The following is a 15567-nucleotide window of genomic DNA, read 5'->3' on the forward strand; positions in this document are numbered from 1 at the left end:
GGGACCCTTAAATAGAACTGCTAATCATTGACACATGCTAGCCTGTAATAATCCCCCCCAGAAAAATCTACGTTGCATTTGATATATTGCAAATATATGCCATCACACACACTGGCATTTAAAGGGTTAGAATTATAAAATGAATATGTGGTGTTATGATCAGGGCTGAAGTTGAATAAGATTGTATTTTTTATCAATTACAAAAAAACTGAAAATCCATAAAAATCTGTGTTGTTGCTAATCATACATATGCTAGCCTGTTTTTTAACAATAATTTGTGATGCCATCACAAACACTGGCATTTAAAGGGTACAAATAAAAGAATTCCTGCACCAGAATGCAGGAAATGAAGTCTTTGTAACAAAAAAATTTCCTGGTGGGGGACCCCCAGTGGCCTGACTGGAGCTATATTTTGCACTATATTTCCTGGCCTGAATGATTTCCCCAGTCCGGCCCTGGTTAAAAGCCTCCAATGCTTATTAGTGTGTGTGCGTTTGAACGTTTGCATGTTTCAACCATACATTTCCATTTATTAAAAAAAAAATATATATATATATATATATATATACCGGTATATATATATATATATATATTTTTTTTTACCTCCTATAATAGTGGGGGTCGCGGCTCTCTGACACCGTTATTTGGGGGTCGCGGCCTGAAAAGTTTGGGAACCCCTGCTCTAGTCCAGTGGTTCCCAAACCTCTCCTCGAGACACCCGAGCCGTTCCATCATGTATTTGTTAAATTCCACCACCAGCACACCTTGATTCAACTAATAAAGGGCTAGTTAAGTTGAATCAGGTGTGCTGGTGGTGGAATTTAACAAATATATTGAACGGCTGGGGTGCTTCAAGGAGAGGATTGGGAAGCACTAGTCAAGTCGATTTTGTGTTTTGAGCACAAAGTTCATCATAGATCTAGCCTCTTTATTTTGCTCTCAAAGTGCACCAGATTGATGCATTTAACTTTAAAATGTACACACACACAAACATTTGGGGGGGCGTGCCCCCCATAGTCTCTGAAAATCCTGTGGGAAACACTGAACAAGAATCACAATTAATCATGAATGGCTAAATTAAAAAATGTAATCCTGTTATACAAACCATGAGGAAAAACTATGCAAAATAGTTTTCGTATTTGCTTGCTCTAGACGAGCAGTTCCCTGGGAATCGGATGTTCCATGTATACAAGTAAATAATTATTTTCTTTAGCAAATATCTTAGTTGGAACATCACGGCTGTGTCTACACAGCCATCATTTCCCAGGGACTATTCAGCTAGAGAAGATCTGGGAAATGGGCAACGGTTTTTGTTTTATTCATAGTTTTGAGCACTTATCAATGCAGAGACATTTTTCAAGCTGATCCATTGTTTTATATTGCAACAGTCTCTCTAAAAGGAGAAAGTTAATGAGGAAGGACAGGGGGCCTTCTGAACCGGTCACCTCTTCCATTCACCGTTCTTACAAACCTGCACTCATTGAGCAACAATGGACACGATACGGACATACACAAGGTAATGCAACAAATTTCGTGAGGCATCTTTTTTCTGCTTCACGGAAAGCTGGCTACAATCTTCAATGCCCGACTTTCTTTGAAGTCCCTGGATTCACCCTTGTGCAAGGACACAGGGATGCAGACTCCGTCTCCGATTGCATTGAGTAAAATGTAAGATCTGTGATCCCAATGTATAAATTCTCTGCATGACGTTAAGAATATGCGCTACCTAACAGCAAAGTGTCACAGGCGGCCGGCATCATAGCCGACTGTGTCCACAAGCTACTACTCAGCTACCCGGATGCACTGGCAATAGTGCTCGGGGACTTGAACCAGCGTCACTTGGAGACTGTGTTACCTGGGTTCCAACAGTATGTTAAGGATCGGACCAGAAAAGACTATATCCTGGACTAATACACTTTCAAAACATAAGTTACAAAGTGCTTTGCAGAAAAATCACAGTCAGGATAACAACACAAACATAAATAAGCATATGACCCGATAGAACAAAGTGTATAATAAAGCAAGTGAGATAAAAGTGATAATAAAGGGATACTTGAAAAATTTGATTTACTATAAAAAATAAAATAAAACTTCCTGTAAAAGTATGTTTACATTTACATTACATAACATTTTGTCATTTAGCCGACGCTTTTATCCAAAGCGACTTACAAGTTCTGTACGACAAGTCAGCAGGAAGCGTACAACTCTGAACAACAAGTCAGCAGGAAGGGTACAACTATTACAGCGGAGCAAAATGTATTCATAAAACAGTGCTGAAACTTGGGTGCTGCAGTGTTGAGTGCATAGTAGTAAAGACATGTTTTGAGAAGTGATTTAAAAGAAGTCACTGATTTTACTAGTTTAAGTTCCTCAGGTCGAGAGTTCCACAGCTGCGGGGCTCTGATGAAGAACGCCCGGTTTCTTTTTGTAACAAGGCGGCCTGTGGGGAAATTAGGAGGGTCTACCTGTGACAAAATGGCAACCAATGTAATAAAAAAAAGTCAACCAACGAACAAGATTTTTGTACAGGATCTCCTCTCTGGTAAATAAGAATACCTTGAAGACTCAAGGGTTCTACGACTATGCTTGCACCTCATGGTACCAAAGCACCTCAAATGCCCTAAAAACAAGGCTAGAAACATCACAAAACAAACTGGTGAGACTACTGCATGGCCTTACTCCTAAAACCCACCTTACCCCTGCCCATTTTGACAATCTAGGATGGCTTAGAGTAGACGACAGAGTACAGCAACTAGCAATGGGCCTGGTCTACAAGATACACAACACCACTAAGATACCCATGTACATGTCGAAATACTTCCCAAAGGTCAGTGAAGTCCATGACCACAACACCAGAGGGAGTTCCACAAATCACGTTCAACCCAGATTCGGCTCAAACAAGGGACTAAACACGCCTCGCAATTATGCCACAATAATGTGGAGCGCCCTACCCACAGCCGTAAAGGAATGTGAATCCCTACCCTCCTTCAAAACCGCTCTCAAATAGCACCTACAGGTGGCTGCAATTAGAAACTGGCCCGGTAAATGTCAAACCCCCCCCCCCCCCCCCCAATGTACAGTTTCTTCCCCTTTGGTGTATATTTTTTTATTATCTCTTTTTCTTACACAGTACCGTATATTTGTATGTCTTGTGTGTCATAAATGTCTTTGATGAATTGAAAATGGGGGACCCTTATGTAAACAAGACAAAAGTATTTTTCTGGTCTTCATCCTCTTAGCAGTTGTTAGTATTGAGCTGTACTGTACCCATTCTGCAATCTGTTAAGTTTTCAATCAATCAATCAATACCTGAAGAGCGCAGGCAGCGGCTAGGCTCATAGGGCTCTATCAAATTGAACCATACTAAATCAAAGAAGCTCAGCAAATTCTTGAATAAAGCCAGTGTTGTATATTAAAAACACACAATATTTGGCTGACACTACTGCAGGGGTGGCCAACCAGTCAGAGACTAAGAGCCACAAAAATTACTGTGGTACCACAAAGAGCCACACCATATACCAGCGTTTCTCAACCTTTTATTTCAGTCACGGCACCCTTCATGTGTTTATAGGTCTCACCCTCTGAAGTTGCTAATGTCTTTTTTATTTGGGCCTCACAGGGTTAAAAGTACCCTGTGTGAGACCCACGGTTGCAAAATTACAAAATCACTTTTAGCCATTTAAAAAAATAATGTTTATTTAAAAAATGTTAAAGGGGAACTGTTTTACTATTTCTTTCACTATTTGGGCACTTTTACACAATTCCTGTGAGTCTATGGAACACCTAGGTTTTTTTCAAAAAAAATGCATTGTTTTGTATTTCTAATCAAGTACTAAAAACCGCATTTTTCTAACTCAAGATCTTAAGCCGTTTTGAGGCTGGGCTCCAACCACTGTGTGGCCTGGTGCCAACTGCCACATGAACTGCCACATTATTATGCAGCTGAGAAATCTCTGACATCACAGCACATTTTCAGATGACTCAGTTCAGTGAGGGTGAATATTGTGAGAGGAGAATTGGAAGAATGCGCCAATATGAGAATTAGAGACATAGATCCTATTAATATAAGTCCACATAGCTAAGAAACAATGGTAAACACTGAAAAAGGCCATTTATAAGATAGTTCCCCTTTAAGCACATGTATAGTCAATTGGTCCTGTTGTTCAGCCTCACAATGCTATTTGATAGTAAATGTGTTTATATGTCCCACCCTCTGGCCTCTGAAGTTGCTAATGTCTTTTTAATTTGGGCCTCACAGGGTTAACCTCTTAAGCCTGAGATATACAGTAAAAGTGTATATTTTCAGCATTACATTTGTTTACCAATTATTTTAACTGTTATTAGTGAAATATAAGATTATGGAAATCTCAGGGCATTGAGTCGGAAACCGGCGCATATTGACAGGAGGAAGTGGCACATCCAAAAGTGAGTGTAGTCTTTTGAAGGAAGAGACTCGGGGCTTTCAAATTTAGAAAAACTACCCTACCCAGCTCACACCAGCCCCTGTCAATCATCTGACTTCTGAATTTACTTTTTAATTTCTCTTATTTTTTGGGATTATCTCCCACAAACCTGAACGTTATTGCCATAAAACGGAACACAGTTAGTTTCTCTACCTTTCTGTGAACGTCTTGCAAAAAACGGTGTTGCAATATGATGAAAAATGGTGGAGAAATTTACATTATAAAAAAGATGGCAGAATTCAGTACTGTATCTACAAAACCTTCTGTTTAATCATCTTCCCTTTATTCATTTGCTTAGATTTTTCAGGTCTGGTCAATTTTAGCATGGTGTTATTCACAGTCAAAGATATTTTTTTTTTAAATAGAATTGATATTCTCCTTTGGTTCATTACAATTTACTCAAGCCTAGTAACAGACACACTATTTCTGACACTGATCCATATATGTCCCTAGATTCAGATACCAAGAACATGCAAATGGACCATTAAAAAAAAAATTGTAAATGTTTATTCTACGTCCTTATGGAATGAGTGACATAAAAAAAAAATTATCGATGGAAGAGCCGCACATTGATGGGCAAAGAGCCGCATGCGGCTCGCGAGCCGCGGGTTGGCCACCCCTGCACTGGATGTCATCTATATGGAAATCTCTACTGCACGTGTAATTGGAGTGGGACAGGCCAGCATTGAGCTGTGGGTCGCAATGGCCGATAAAGTAAAGGCCACTATCTAGCAGCGGAGCGGGGTTGGGGTGTTGGTCCTGGAGGGTCTGGGGGTCCTGGGGGAGGAAATGTCTTTTGTGGTGTCTGTGATAATATTCTGTATTTATAATTTTTGTTATTTATACTGTCATTCTACTGTCATTATTGTTATTATTATTATTGTATTATGTGCGGTCATGTTTTGTTTTATATTCCATGTAAAAAATTGAAGAAAAAAAAGTGATAAAAAGAAACACAATATTGGATAATGGGCATTTAAAAGAAAATCCAGACACTCAAAAGAAGAAGAAATATCAAGGGAGACAGGGGAACATTTATAGTTGTAATGATAGCTAACCCACCTCCATGGCCAAACAGCCTGGGTATCCAGAGCCCTGAGTATCCAGGGCAACCCTGTAAGACCCTCGGTTGCAAAATTACAACATCACTTTTAGCTTTTAGCTATTTACAAATATATATTTTTTTAGTACATTTACATAGTCAATGGGTCCTGTTGTTCAGCCTCACAATGCTATTGGATAGTAAATGTGTTTATAGGTCCCACATTCTGGCCTCTGAAGTTGATAATGTCAATTTAATTTGGGCCTTAACCAGGACTCAGGACAGACTGCTTCTGGAAGATAACTTTACAGCCAATAACCCCAGAAAGGTGTGGGATATCATGAAGAATATGACAGGAATGTCATCTCCAATGTGACGGACAATGAATTTAGTTTTTCCAATGACGTAAACACTTTCTTTACCAGATTTGAATCACTAGCTAATTCTGTTAACTCATTCAGCACTAGGGGTCGTTGTTTACCTTCTGGGTAGAAGGCCAGCACTCTGTTCAATGTGCGAGTGCTTAAAATATATGAAATATTATAGCTATGGATCTAATAACACCGTCGATTGTCAGTGAGTTGCTTCTGGTCAACATGCAAAAATAGCCCTTTAGTGAAATCCAGTTATCACGTTGTAAATTTTCACCTGATTATCGAATCTTCCTGAAATCAACGCTAGATTATCGTTATTATCCTTGACACCCATCCTTTGTTTTGTTCTTATCTTATTTGTTTGGTGTTTTATCTTTCACTGTTTTATTGTGATCTTTTAATGTTGATGTTTGAGGCAAATAAAGAAAAAGAATGATGGCAAATAATGATTGTTCTCTTAACACAAATTGAACTCGGCATAGGAAAAATATATCAATAAATGCAGTGGAATTTCCCCTAATAATGTTGAATACAATGAAGTGAAACAGGGCTAAACTGTTTTGAATTTGAATGTGTTTGGCTCTTCCTGGGGATTATGCAAAGATGCTTTGAGACATGAAAACAGGAAATGTTCAGGGGAGTTTTGCAGGGAACAGAAAATGTAAACCAGAGTCTCTCACCACCGTGAAACCGCAATGCGCCTTTAGCCTACCTAAGGAATTATTAACCAGGTCTAAAGGAATAGGATCTCCTGTAAATAAATAATAGTATTTTATTCCAGTATTTCCCGCCAGTCTTTCTCTGAATATAACAAAAAGAAAAAGAAAAAAATAAATACAAGAGCTTCATGTTCAAGTTGTGAGGATGTAAATTAATATAGCAATATGTCTCCAAGGGCTCAGAAAATAAGTGTTGGCAGCACAAATGAACGAGACCATCTGGGAAGTATTATCCTGATTATAACAGAAATCTAACGGGAGTGATTTATGCAAGGCCTTTATTCCACAGTTACTCGCTCATGATGCTGAACCTTTTATCACACAGAAACACATTATCTCAATCAATGCCTTCCCCTTTCTTCTTCCCTCTGATACAGATGCAGCGGGATGACTAATTAGCATTAGTCATAACTCATAGGAAGTGTTGTGTGCTCACTATTGAAGAACAACATCTGACCAACGTGCGATCAGAGTCACATGTTCAGCAGTGATCATCGCAAATATGGATCACCCCCTTTTTTTTAAATGGATGACACGTTGACGTCAAGCTGCAGACTCACTAACCAGAATTAGGAAAAGGAAATACATCCGTCTTTAGTTCACCGTTCACATTTAGCTCCATGCTAATCTTGGCAGGAGTTACATAAATGTGGACGCCAGGGAACAGAGACATTTCTCTGCCAGGGAATAATAATAATGTTACAGTCATAACTCACAAACAATGACAAACTTAAGCAAAAAATACAAGGTACTATATTCAAGGTTTGGTTTGCTGCGCACATCTGGGAGAAAATGCAATCATTTGACTGCCTTTGTGGCATGTTATCCTACCATCTTTTCATTGTGAAAGAGTAATCATTCAAACTCATAATCCTGTAATTACTGACAAGTCAGTTATGGATATCAGGTCAACCACATCAACCTTGGCAACTCCAATGAACTCTTGGCAGGCCGACCTCAACACCCTGGTGGGGATTCTCATGACACCAAGCTTAACCATTCATGTGGTCGGGCCTGTCTGCACTTGAAGCAGCAATTGGTGGCAGCGTTACGTACATGGTTTTTCACACCTAAAGAGCCTCTAGATCCCTTTCAACCACCTGCATTCAATTAAAACAATACAACACACACACAGCGGAATGTTAAAAGTTGATACTCTGCCTCCTTCAACATACAGACATGTGCTCGCTCAAAACACTTTGGGAAAAGACAGCACCCTTGCCTGAAGCCACGACAAAGAAAAAAACAGAAAGACATCTACTTCCTGCTCTGATTGGCTTTTTATTAATACACACATTCGAAGAGGACTTTGAATTTCTTGTGCATTTCTGTTAAGAAATGAAAGAAATGAAAAAAGGATCCAAATCCTACCTCCGAGTGGTGAAGCTGGATGCCGTAGAGGAGAGTGTTTCTGAGCTTGGCTGCCAATGCTAGTTCCATGATCACCGCCCGCTCTGCCTTCTCCTCGCTGACGGACGGGCCATCCGAAACGTTCAAACGCACCTATCAAAACACACCACCGCAATCTGTCAGACCAATACGGAGAGAGTGATGATGCTCCATTGTGGAGCAATTAGAGCTCATTGTTCTAACAGCCCTTCAGACGTGCCATGGCTTAACTGTCCTGTTTATTTAAGTGCTAGTTGGGGGAAGACCTCAGTAGTGTGTGTTGCTGCACGGAGGGTTAGACGCCGGCTGATGCAGACCCGTCTGCATTTCTGATTGTTCTCACTCAGGTGTACATCCCGAGGACATCTGGGACTTATTTATATAAATAAGCTTCCATTAGAACAGTATAGACGAGGCCAACTGACTCTTTACCATGGCATGGTTATGGGTATCCACTGCCTGATTGCTTTTCATAATCGACTTGCTGACAGATGCTTAGCGGGGTGAATTTGCTCCAATTAGTTGTAGCAACTACTGTACATCTCAATTTGCAGGCTACATATCCAATGTAGGGCTGCTTGATTATTTTGATTGATATTGAAATCACGATTAACACTTTCAGTGCCCAGCAGGGGGCGCACATTTAGTGCTTGAATGCCCACCATCCACTTCAATGTTAGCATTAATATCGCCTAATCTATGTTTTAAATTATGGCTATGTGTCTAATCTGCCCGTCGCTTGTCAATGACTCATTTTCCAGTCAACATTGTCGAAACAGATTGTTTTTTTATCGGTTCATTTCCGTTTTATAGCATTTTGAAAAGCCCTCGTTTTCAAGAGAAATAAGAAATCCGTGATAAACGCCCTGTACTGTAATATTCTAGAATGTTGTAATTTTTCGGCCTATTTATGAATCGTTTTCAAATAAACGCTAGATTATCGATAGTATATGTGTACGTATGCACGCTGGTGCCGCAAGCTGAAAATCGATTCTCTTAGTTCCTGATCGCTCGCACAGTCAAACAGCCATATCACATATAGGGGAAAAGCTTATATCTCCGTGAAAACGGGTCTGATTATCCTAAGACTGGTAAAATAGATTCCTTACCTGAGATCAGATGGTATCCAAATGGATTATTCCAATTAAATGGATTATTCCAATTCCTGATCGCCATTCCAAAAATCAATCCTTTTATTGATCCAACACGTATACTGTAAAACACATATTACACGCTGTGCTGAGGGTCCACAATGAATCTGATCGGCTCCGGTTACATGCGTGAGAAGTAAAATGTGGATTCCGGAGTATTTTTTTCTCATCCATTTTCATTGAGTCCAATCCAAAAGGGTGCATTACCATCTGGGAGACGATAGGGGGTGCTTTTTTCACATCTGAGCGCCTGGTGGGGCAGGTTTACCAACGGTAGACTCGGTTGATGAAATATGAATTCAGATCGCTAATAAAAAAAATAAAACGAGAATTCTCATGATGGGCATTCAGGGGGCGGGCTGATAACCCGAGATATCTAGTGATGGGCATTCAAAGTGTTAATAAACACGATTACTCAACCAAAGGCTGCCTTTCGATCATCTTCTACAAGTTAACAAAGACGCTTCATAACTGGAGAAACGTGCTGGAACTACTGTTTGAGTGGTATATTGGGATGTAGCTAAATGTTGTCAAGTCAGTCAGACAATCGTCATCACAGGCTTAACTTCAATGTGAAGGTTTGTTCGGAACGGGCCAGATTGCTTGGGCCACGGAAGTTCTCCAGAACCGCTCAGGGAAGTGTACATGGAAGTGCCAGTGGTGCAATATCATCAGTTTGGCTCGTCTAGACCAGACCAACTCATACCTCAACCGAACTGATTATCACCTACTATGTCAAATTAGATTTATCTTTCCACTGATTATTATTATTATTATTATTATTATTATTATTATTATTATTATTATTATTATTATTATTATTATTATTATTATTATTATTATGAGATTGTAGTTTAAAACTACTTACTGAAACCACAATGAATAATATCTGCCATCTGACGCCACCCGAAAATCCCCTTGGCTGTAGATTTCAGCCGCATTACTTATTACCATTCAATTCAGGGACTACTTCAAGAAATAAAAAAGGGGAAAAAAGGAACACCTCCCCGACTGGCATCGATGCGCACTCCAACATGACCATGAAATCAAGTTAGTCAGGGGGTATAAAGTGAAGTGTGTTTAACTAATCACTGGGTGCAGGGGGTCCCCTTCTTAACCTGTTCAAACGGCTGCATATTCACAGTGAGAGTTGTGAGAAGTCAGACATGCACAGATGCTTTTACTCTGGTGTGGCAGAGAGCCACTGTGTGTGTGTGTGTGTGTGTGGTGTGGTGTGGTGTGGTGTGGTGTGGTGTGGTGTGGTGTGGTGTGGTGTGGTGTGTGTGTGTGTGTGTGTGTGTGTGTGTGTGTGTGTGTGTGTGTGTGTTCCTTCAGAGCTTCACTGAAAAGCTACCATATCTAACGCAAATCAAGACAGGGGCTTATCAAGTTATAATGCATGACATTTGCAGCGATTCAATTTGAGTGGTTTTGAGGATAAGTATCCACTGGAGACTGACCAAAACCAGTCTTCTCCAGGCTTACTCTGCCTTACCGCCTAGCGTCATTTTGGCAGCCAAGAGGTGAAGAGGTTACAAGCTGAAATGAACAAATACATTTTTTTAAAAGAGCACATTTTCAAAGTATGTTTTGTTTTTTATCCGTTTGTGTTCGCTTTCTCTTTTCCAGCTCCCGTGTCAACGCCGCTGTGGGGCCGATGTTGACATTTGAAGTAGCAGACCAAACAGTAAGTGAGGTTGAGCGGAGTTTCTCTCATGGGAGGTGTAAGGTTTCTAAATAGCAGCTCAGCTCCTCAAGGGACCCAAGGTGGACTACAGGTGACGTTTTTACAAGCGGGAGGATAAGAAAAGGGCTCGGCTGGCCGTGTAGAGCGTGTACCGAGAGGAAACTGGATCCGTCCAGTGCCAGATGTCTGCATTCACAAACATGCAAAGAAAGTTCATTCAGAGTGTGGGAAATGATATTGAGACAAGCTGAACCGTGCTTTAGTCCACCTCCAGAACACACATGCGCATACACATCCCTGGCCCTTCATACAATGATCAGGTAGATATTCAAAAATAACCCAAATGTATCATTAATACTGTAGCCGATATGTCCTGGCCGTTATACATATCCTTTTGAAGGCTACTTTCAACAGACCATATTAATCCGCTATGCTTGTGAGCAACGCAGCAGCTAGAAAACGAGGCAGCGCTTATATGAAAAGCCTCATCTTTTCACAATGCAGTGCAAAATGGTGAGAGCTGAGAATCTCAACGACTAACAAACGGACAATCATTATGGTCAAAGTCAGCTTTATTGTCACCTCTCGTAATGTGCAAGACATACAGAGAAATGAAATTGCATTGCGTTTCCCCCCTTATATACTGGTTACTAAACATTACTTGTATATTTAAAATGGATATTTCACTTTAGTAGCACTTGTGAAAATGCAGAGTTGTAGCTCTATCTAAGGCCATCTACACGTAGTCAAGTCAGCTTTATTTATATTGCACGTTTACAATGACTAAAAGCAAGTGCTTTACAAGTAGGACACAATAAAATAAAAACACGTACAATACAGTAACAAATAAAATACACTAAAGTACACTAAGAAACAAGAGCAAGGTGCAATATAAAAAGAGACTAGAAAAATAGATGAAAAGTCCAGAGTAACAGCAAATGTAACTCTGGTCAAAGGCCAGGGAAAAAAGGTGCATTTTAAGCAGAGGTTTAAAGGCCTCTAGGCTCTGGGCAGATCTAATGTGGGGGAGGCTGTTCCAGAGCAGAGGGGCTGCAGCAGTGAAGGCTCTGTCCCCCCTGGTTGAGCCTGGTCCTGGGCACCTCCAGCAGCAGCTGGTCAGCAGACCTATATATTACTATTGTATTATGCACATCGTTGCGGGCAAGACCACCCGCATTTCATTGTATACTTGTATGCCGTGACAAATAAAACTCTTGACTTGACCTTAGGGCTCTGGATGGGGTGGAGTGGCGCAGGAGCTCAGCGAGGTACAATGGATTCAGCCCATTTAGAGCTTTAAAAACAGTCAGCAGTCATTTAAAATCAATACGGAAATGGACGGGGAGCCAGTGGAGTGAAGCCAGGACTGGTGTAATGTGGTCACGCTTTTTGGTACCAGTGAGAAGACGGGCAGCCGTATTTTGGACCAATTGTAGGCGACGGAGCAGCGAATGGTCAATGCCAACATACAGCGCATTGCAATAGGCTTTGGTCTTAGCCAGAAGTCTGAGGTGGAAAAAGCTAGTTTTAACCACCAAGCGAACCTGTTTATCAAATTTGAAAGTACTGTCGAAGATTACTTCAAGGTATCTGATGGAGGAGTGGATATTGGAGCCCAGAGGACCTAGGCGGGCATCGACAGTAGGGTCAACAGAAGTGTTTCCAAATAATATTATTTCGGTTTTGCACTCGTTTAGGTTGAGAAAATTGGAAAATTGGCACTCATCCATGTTTTGATATCGGCCAAGCAATCTAACAGTGGCTGCAGTGTGACCTTACCTTTTGCCTTTAAGGGTAGGTAGATCTGCACATAGTCGGCAAAGCAGTGGAAGGACATGTTGTGCTTTGCAAGGATTGAGCCTAAGGGCAACATGTATAATAAAAAAAAAAGGATGGGGCCCATTATCGACCCCTGGGGCATCCCACAGGTAAGAGGGGCGGCAGATGAGAATAATTCTCCCAGCTGAACTGAAAAGCTCCGGCCAATCAGGTAGGACTTGAACCAACTTAGGGCGACGCCTGTGATGCCAACATATTTTCAAGCCGCAACAGTAGCACAGTGTGGTCTATGGTGTTGAACGCGGCTGTGATATCTAAGAGCAGGAAAATGGCGGGATTGCCAGAATCAGCAGCTAAAATGAGATCAATAAGAACTCTCAGGAGGGCTGTTTCAGTGCTATGGCGCGGTTTAAAGCCAGACTGACATTTTTCGTGGATTTTGTGTGCATCTAAAAGAAATTGTAACTGGGTGTATACTGCTGGCTCGAGGACTTTAACTTCAGGCCCATCTCTCAACTACCTTTTCTGTCTAGAGAGAAGGTTTTTCTTTTTAATCAGGGGTTGTACCACAGCATGTTTGAAGGCAGTTGGGACACAGCCAGAGCTGAGATAGGAGTTTATCAACACTAAAATAATAGGCAAGACTGAATCAAGCACTTCTTTAAGAAGGCGAGAGGGAAGGCTATCTGAGGGGCAGTTTGTGGGCCGCAGGTGCTTAACACTTTCAGTGCCGTTCTTTAACATGGTAAAATGTCCTTGGATGCCAGCACCCACTTCAATGATAGCGTTCTGAACGCATAATCTATGTCTTAAATTATGTGTCTAATCTGCCCGTCGCTTATCAATGACTTGTTTGCAGTCAACATTGTCGAAACGGATTGTTTTTTTTAATCAGTTAATTTCCGTTTGATAGCATTTCGAAAAGCTGTCGTTTTCTCGAAAGTTTCAGGAAAATAGAAAGATTCCGTCAAAAAACGACATTTACTGGAATATTCTCGAACACACTAAAAACATTGTCATTTTTCGGCCTATTTATGAATCGTTTTCAAATAAACGCTAGATTATCGATAGTATATGTGTACTTTTGCACGCTATAGAAGCGATCTGAAAAACCTATTATCTCATTTCCTGATCAACACGCACACACACACACATACACATATGGGACACGCTGATATAGGTCAAAACAGCTCCGATTACCCCAAGACTGGTAACATAGATTCCTTACCTCACATCAGATGTTCTCCAAAAAGATTATTCCAATTCCTGATCGCCATTCCAAATATCGATCGCGTTTATTTTATTTTTTTATCCACTTTTTCTCCCATTTTCTATTTTTCTCCCATCCCAATTTAGTATCATCCAATTCAACCCTCCCCTGTCTCGAACGCTGTTTCTTGCCTCCCACAAGCCGGCTGCAATGTGGACTAAGTCATACATAGCACAAGTCCCCTCCGATACTCGAGGTAACAGCAGTCGCATCTTTTCACCTGCGCGGCTCGCCGGCAGAGTAGAATGAGGAAGCTGCCCCCCCCCCATCCACCAGTCTAATAGAATGGGGTGCAGTTACACAGGGATACCCACCATGTTACCTGTTTATTGCACAATGTTGTTTTTATTGGATTCTATCATATGTTGTACCACTGTATTGCACATCGTTGCGGGCAAGACCACCCGCATTTCATTGTATACTTGTATGCCGTGACAAATAAAACTCTTGACTTGACTTGACTTGATAGACGATAGGGGGCGGTATTTTCACAATGGAGCTCAGAGAGAGGTTGCTGCACTAACGGGAGGCTCGATTGCTCGATTGATGAAATATGAATTCAAATCGCTAATAAAAAAAAAAGACGATATTTAGCATTGTCGGCACTCAACCCCCCGTGATGAAATAACGATATATATCGTCCGTGGCATCCAAAGTGTTAAAGGAAAACTCCAACATTTTGGGAAATTAGCTTATTTGCCATCTACCCTGGAGTTAGACAAGAAGATACATACCTTTTTTCTTCTCTGTGCATGCAGTAGGAGTAGGAAGACACACACCGTTAGCCTAGCTTAGCGTCAGTCACTGGAAGTAGGTTCCTCCATTAGCCTAGTTCCCAACGTCTTCCTACTCCTACTGCATGCACAGAGAAGAAAAGGGTATGCATCTTATTGTCTAACTCCAGGGTAGATGGCAAATAAGCTAATTTCCCAGGCATGGGGTGTAGAGGAGGGGGAGGGGCTGAATATGCTGCAGTGAGAACTGGTCTGAGAGCGGAGATTTTATCAATAAAAAAAGTTTAGAAAACGTTCACAGAGAGCAGATGATGGCACATCAGGGGAAATATCATCATCATCATCATTTATTTATTTATTCGTACATAAATCACAGGGGTTGATGAGTTAAAAACGTTGAAAAGAACCTGGGGTTTATAGCAGTTATTGGAGACAAAGTTAGAAATACAGTATATGAAATATTTTGACAGCACTTTGATAAACAGACACAGGCAATCACGCCTAATCATGCACGTCTGAGAGCGTGCATGGAATCATTGAGCCATGGTGTTTGGAGTGTTTTGCTGCGTTTGGACCCAAGAGGTGCAAGTCTAGTCAAACATTGAAATTGACAATAGGCAAAAAATAAAGAACCAAAACCACAGGGAACAATATGAGTACACAAGAACATGAAACCACGAGTAACAGACAACAAATACAGGAGCCAGTAAGGGAGACAGTCGAGAAGTAAGGGAAGCCGAGGGGGGGGGGGGGGGGGGGCAGGAGAGGAGAGAAGATACAGACTGCATGTTAATGTGTAGGTGGGGCCTTTTGAGTGTGCTGTGCATCTTTGCCTTGCACGGAATGTTTTGGGAGTGGTTACCCATGGGCCATATTTACGTGCTGTCTTGTTGGAAGAAAAGATTACAAAAAAAGTTGACAGTTGGCCGAACTACACATTAAGTGAAACAGTTAGAGGC

At 41.1% G+C, this 15567-nt stretch overlaps 1 protein-coding gene across 2 annotated transcripts in view; it reads right to left on the reverse strand.

Annotated features, from left to right (window-relative positions):
• Window positions 1–15567, reverse strand: part of crppa (CDP-L-ribitol pyrophosphorylase A) — a 149296-nt gene that overhangs the window by 70920 nt on the left and 62809 nt on the right. For both annotated transcript variants that reach the window (XM_084336385.1, XM_084336386.1), the window contains exon 9: window positions 7970–8101. In XM_084336385.1, the coding sequence (XP_084192511.1) occupies window positions 7970–8101 (132 nt within the window). The remainder of the gene's footprint in view (window positions 1–7969; window positions 8102–15567) is intronic.

Source organism: Notolepis coatsorum (genome assembly GCF_963971535.1).
Source record: "Notolepis coatsorum genome assembly, chromosome: 19".
NCBI classification, from domain to species: domain Eukaryota; kingdom Metazoa; phylum Chordata; class Actinopteri; order Aulopiformes; family Paralepididae; genus Notolepis; species Notolepis coatsorum.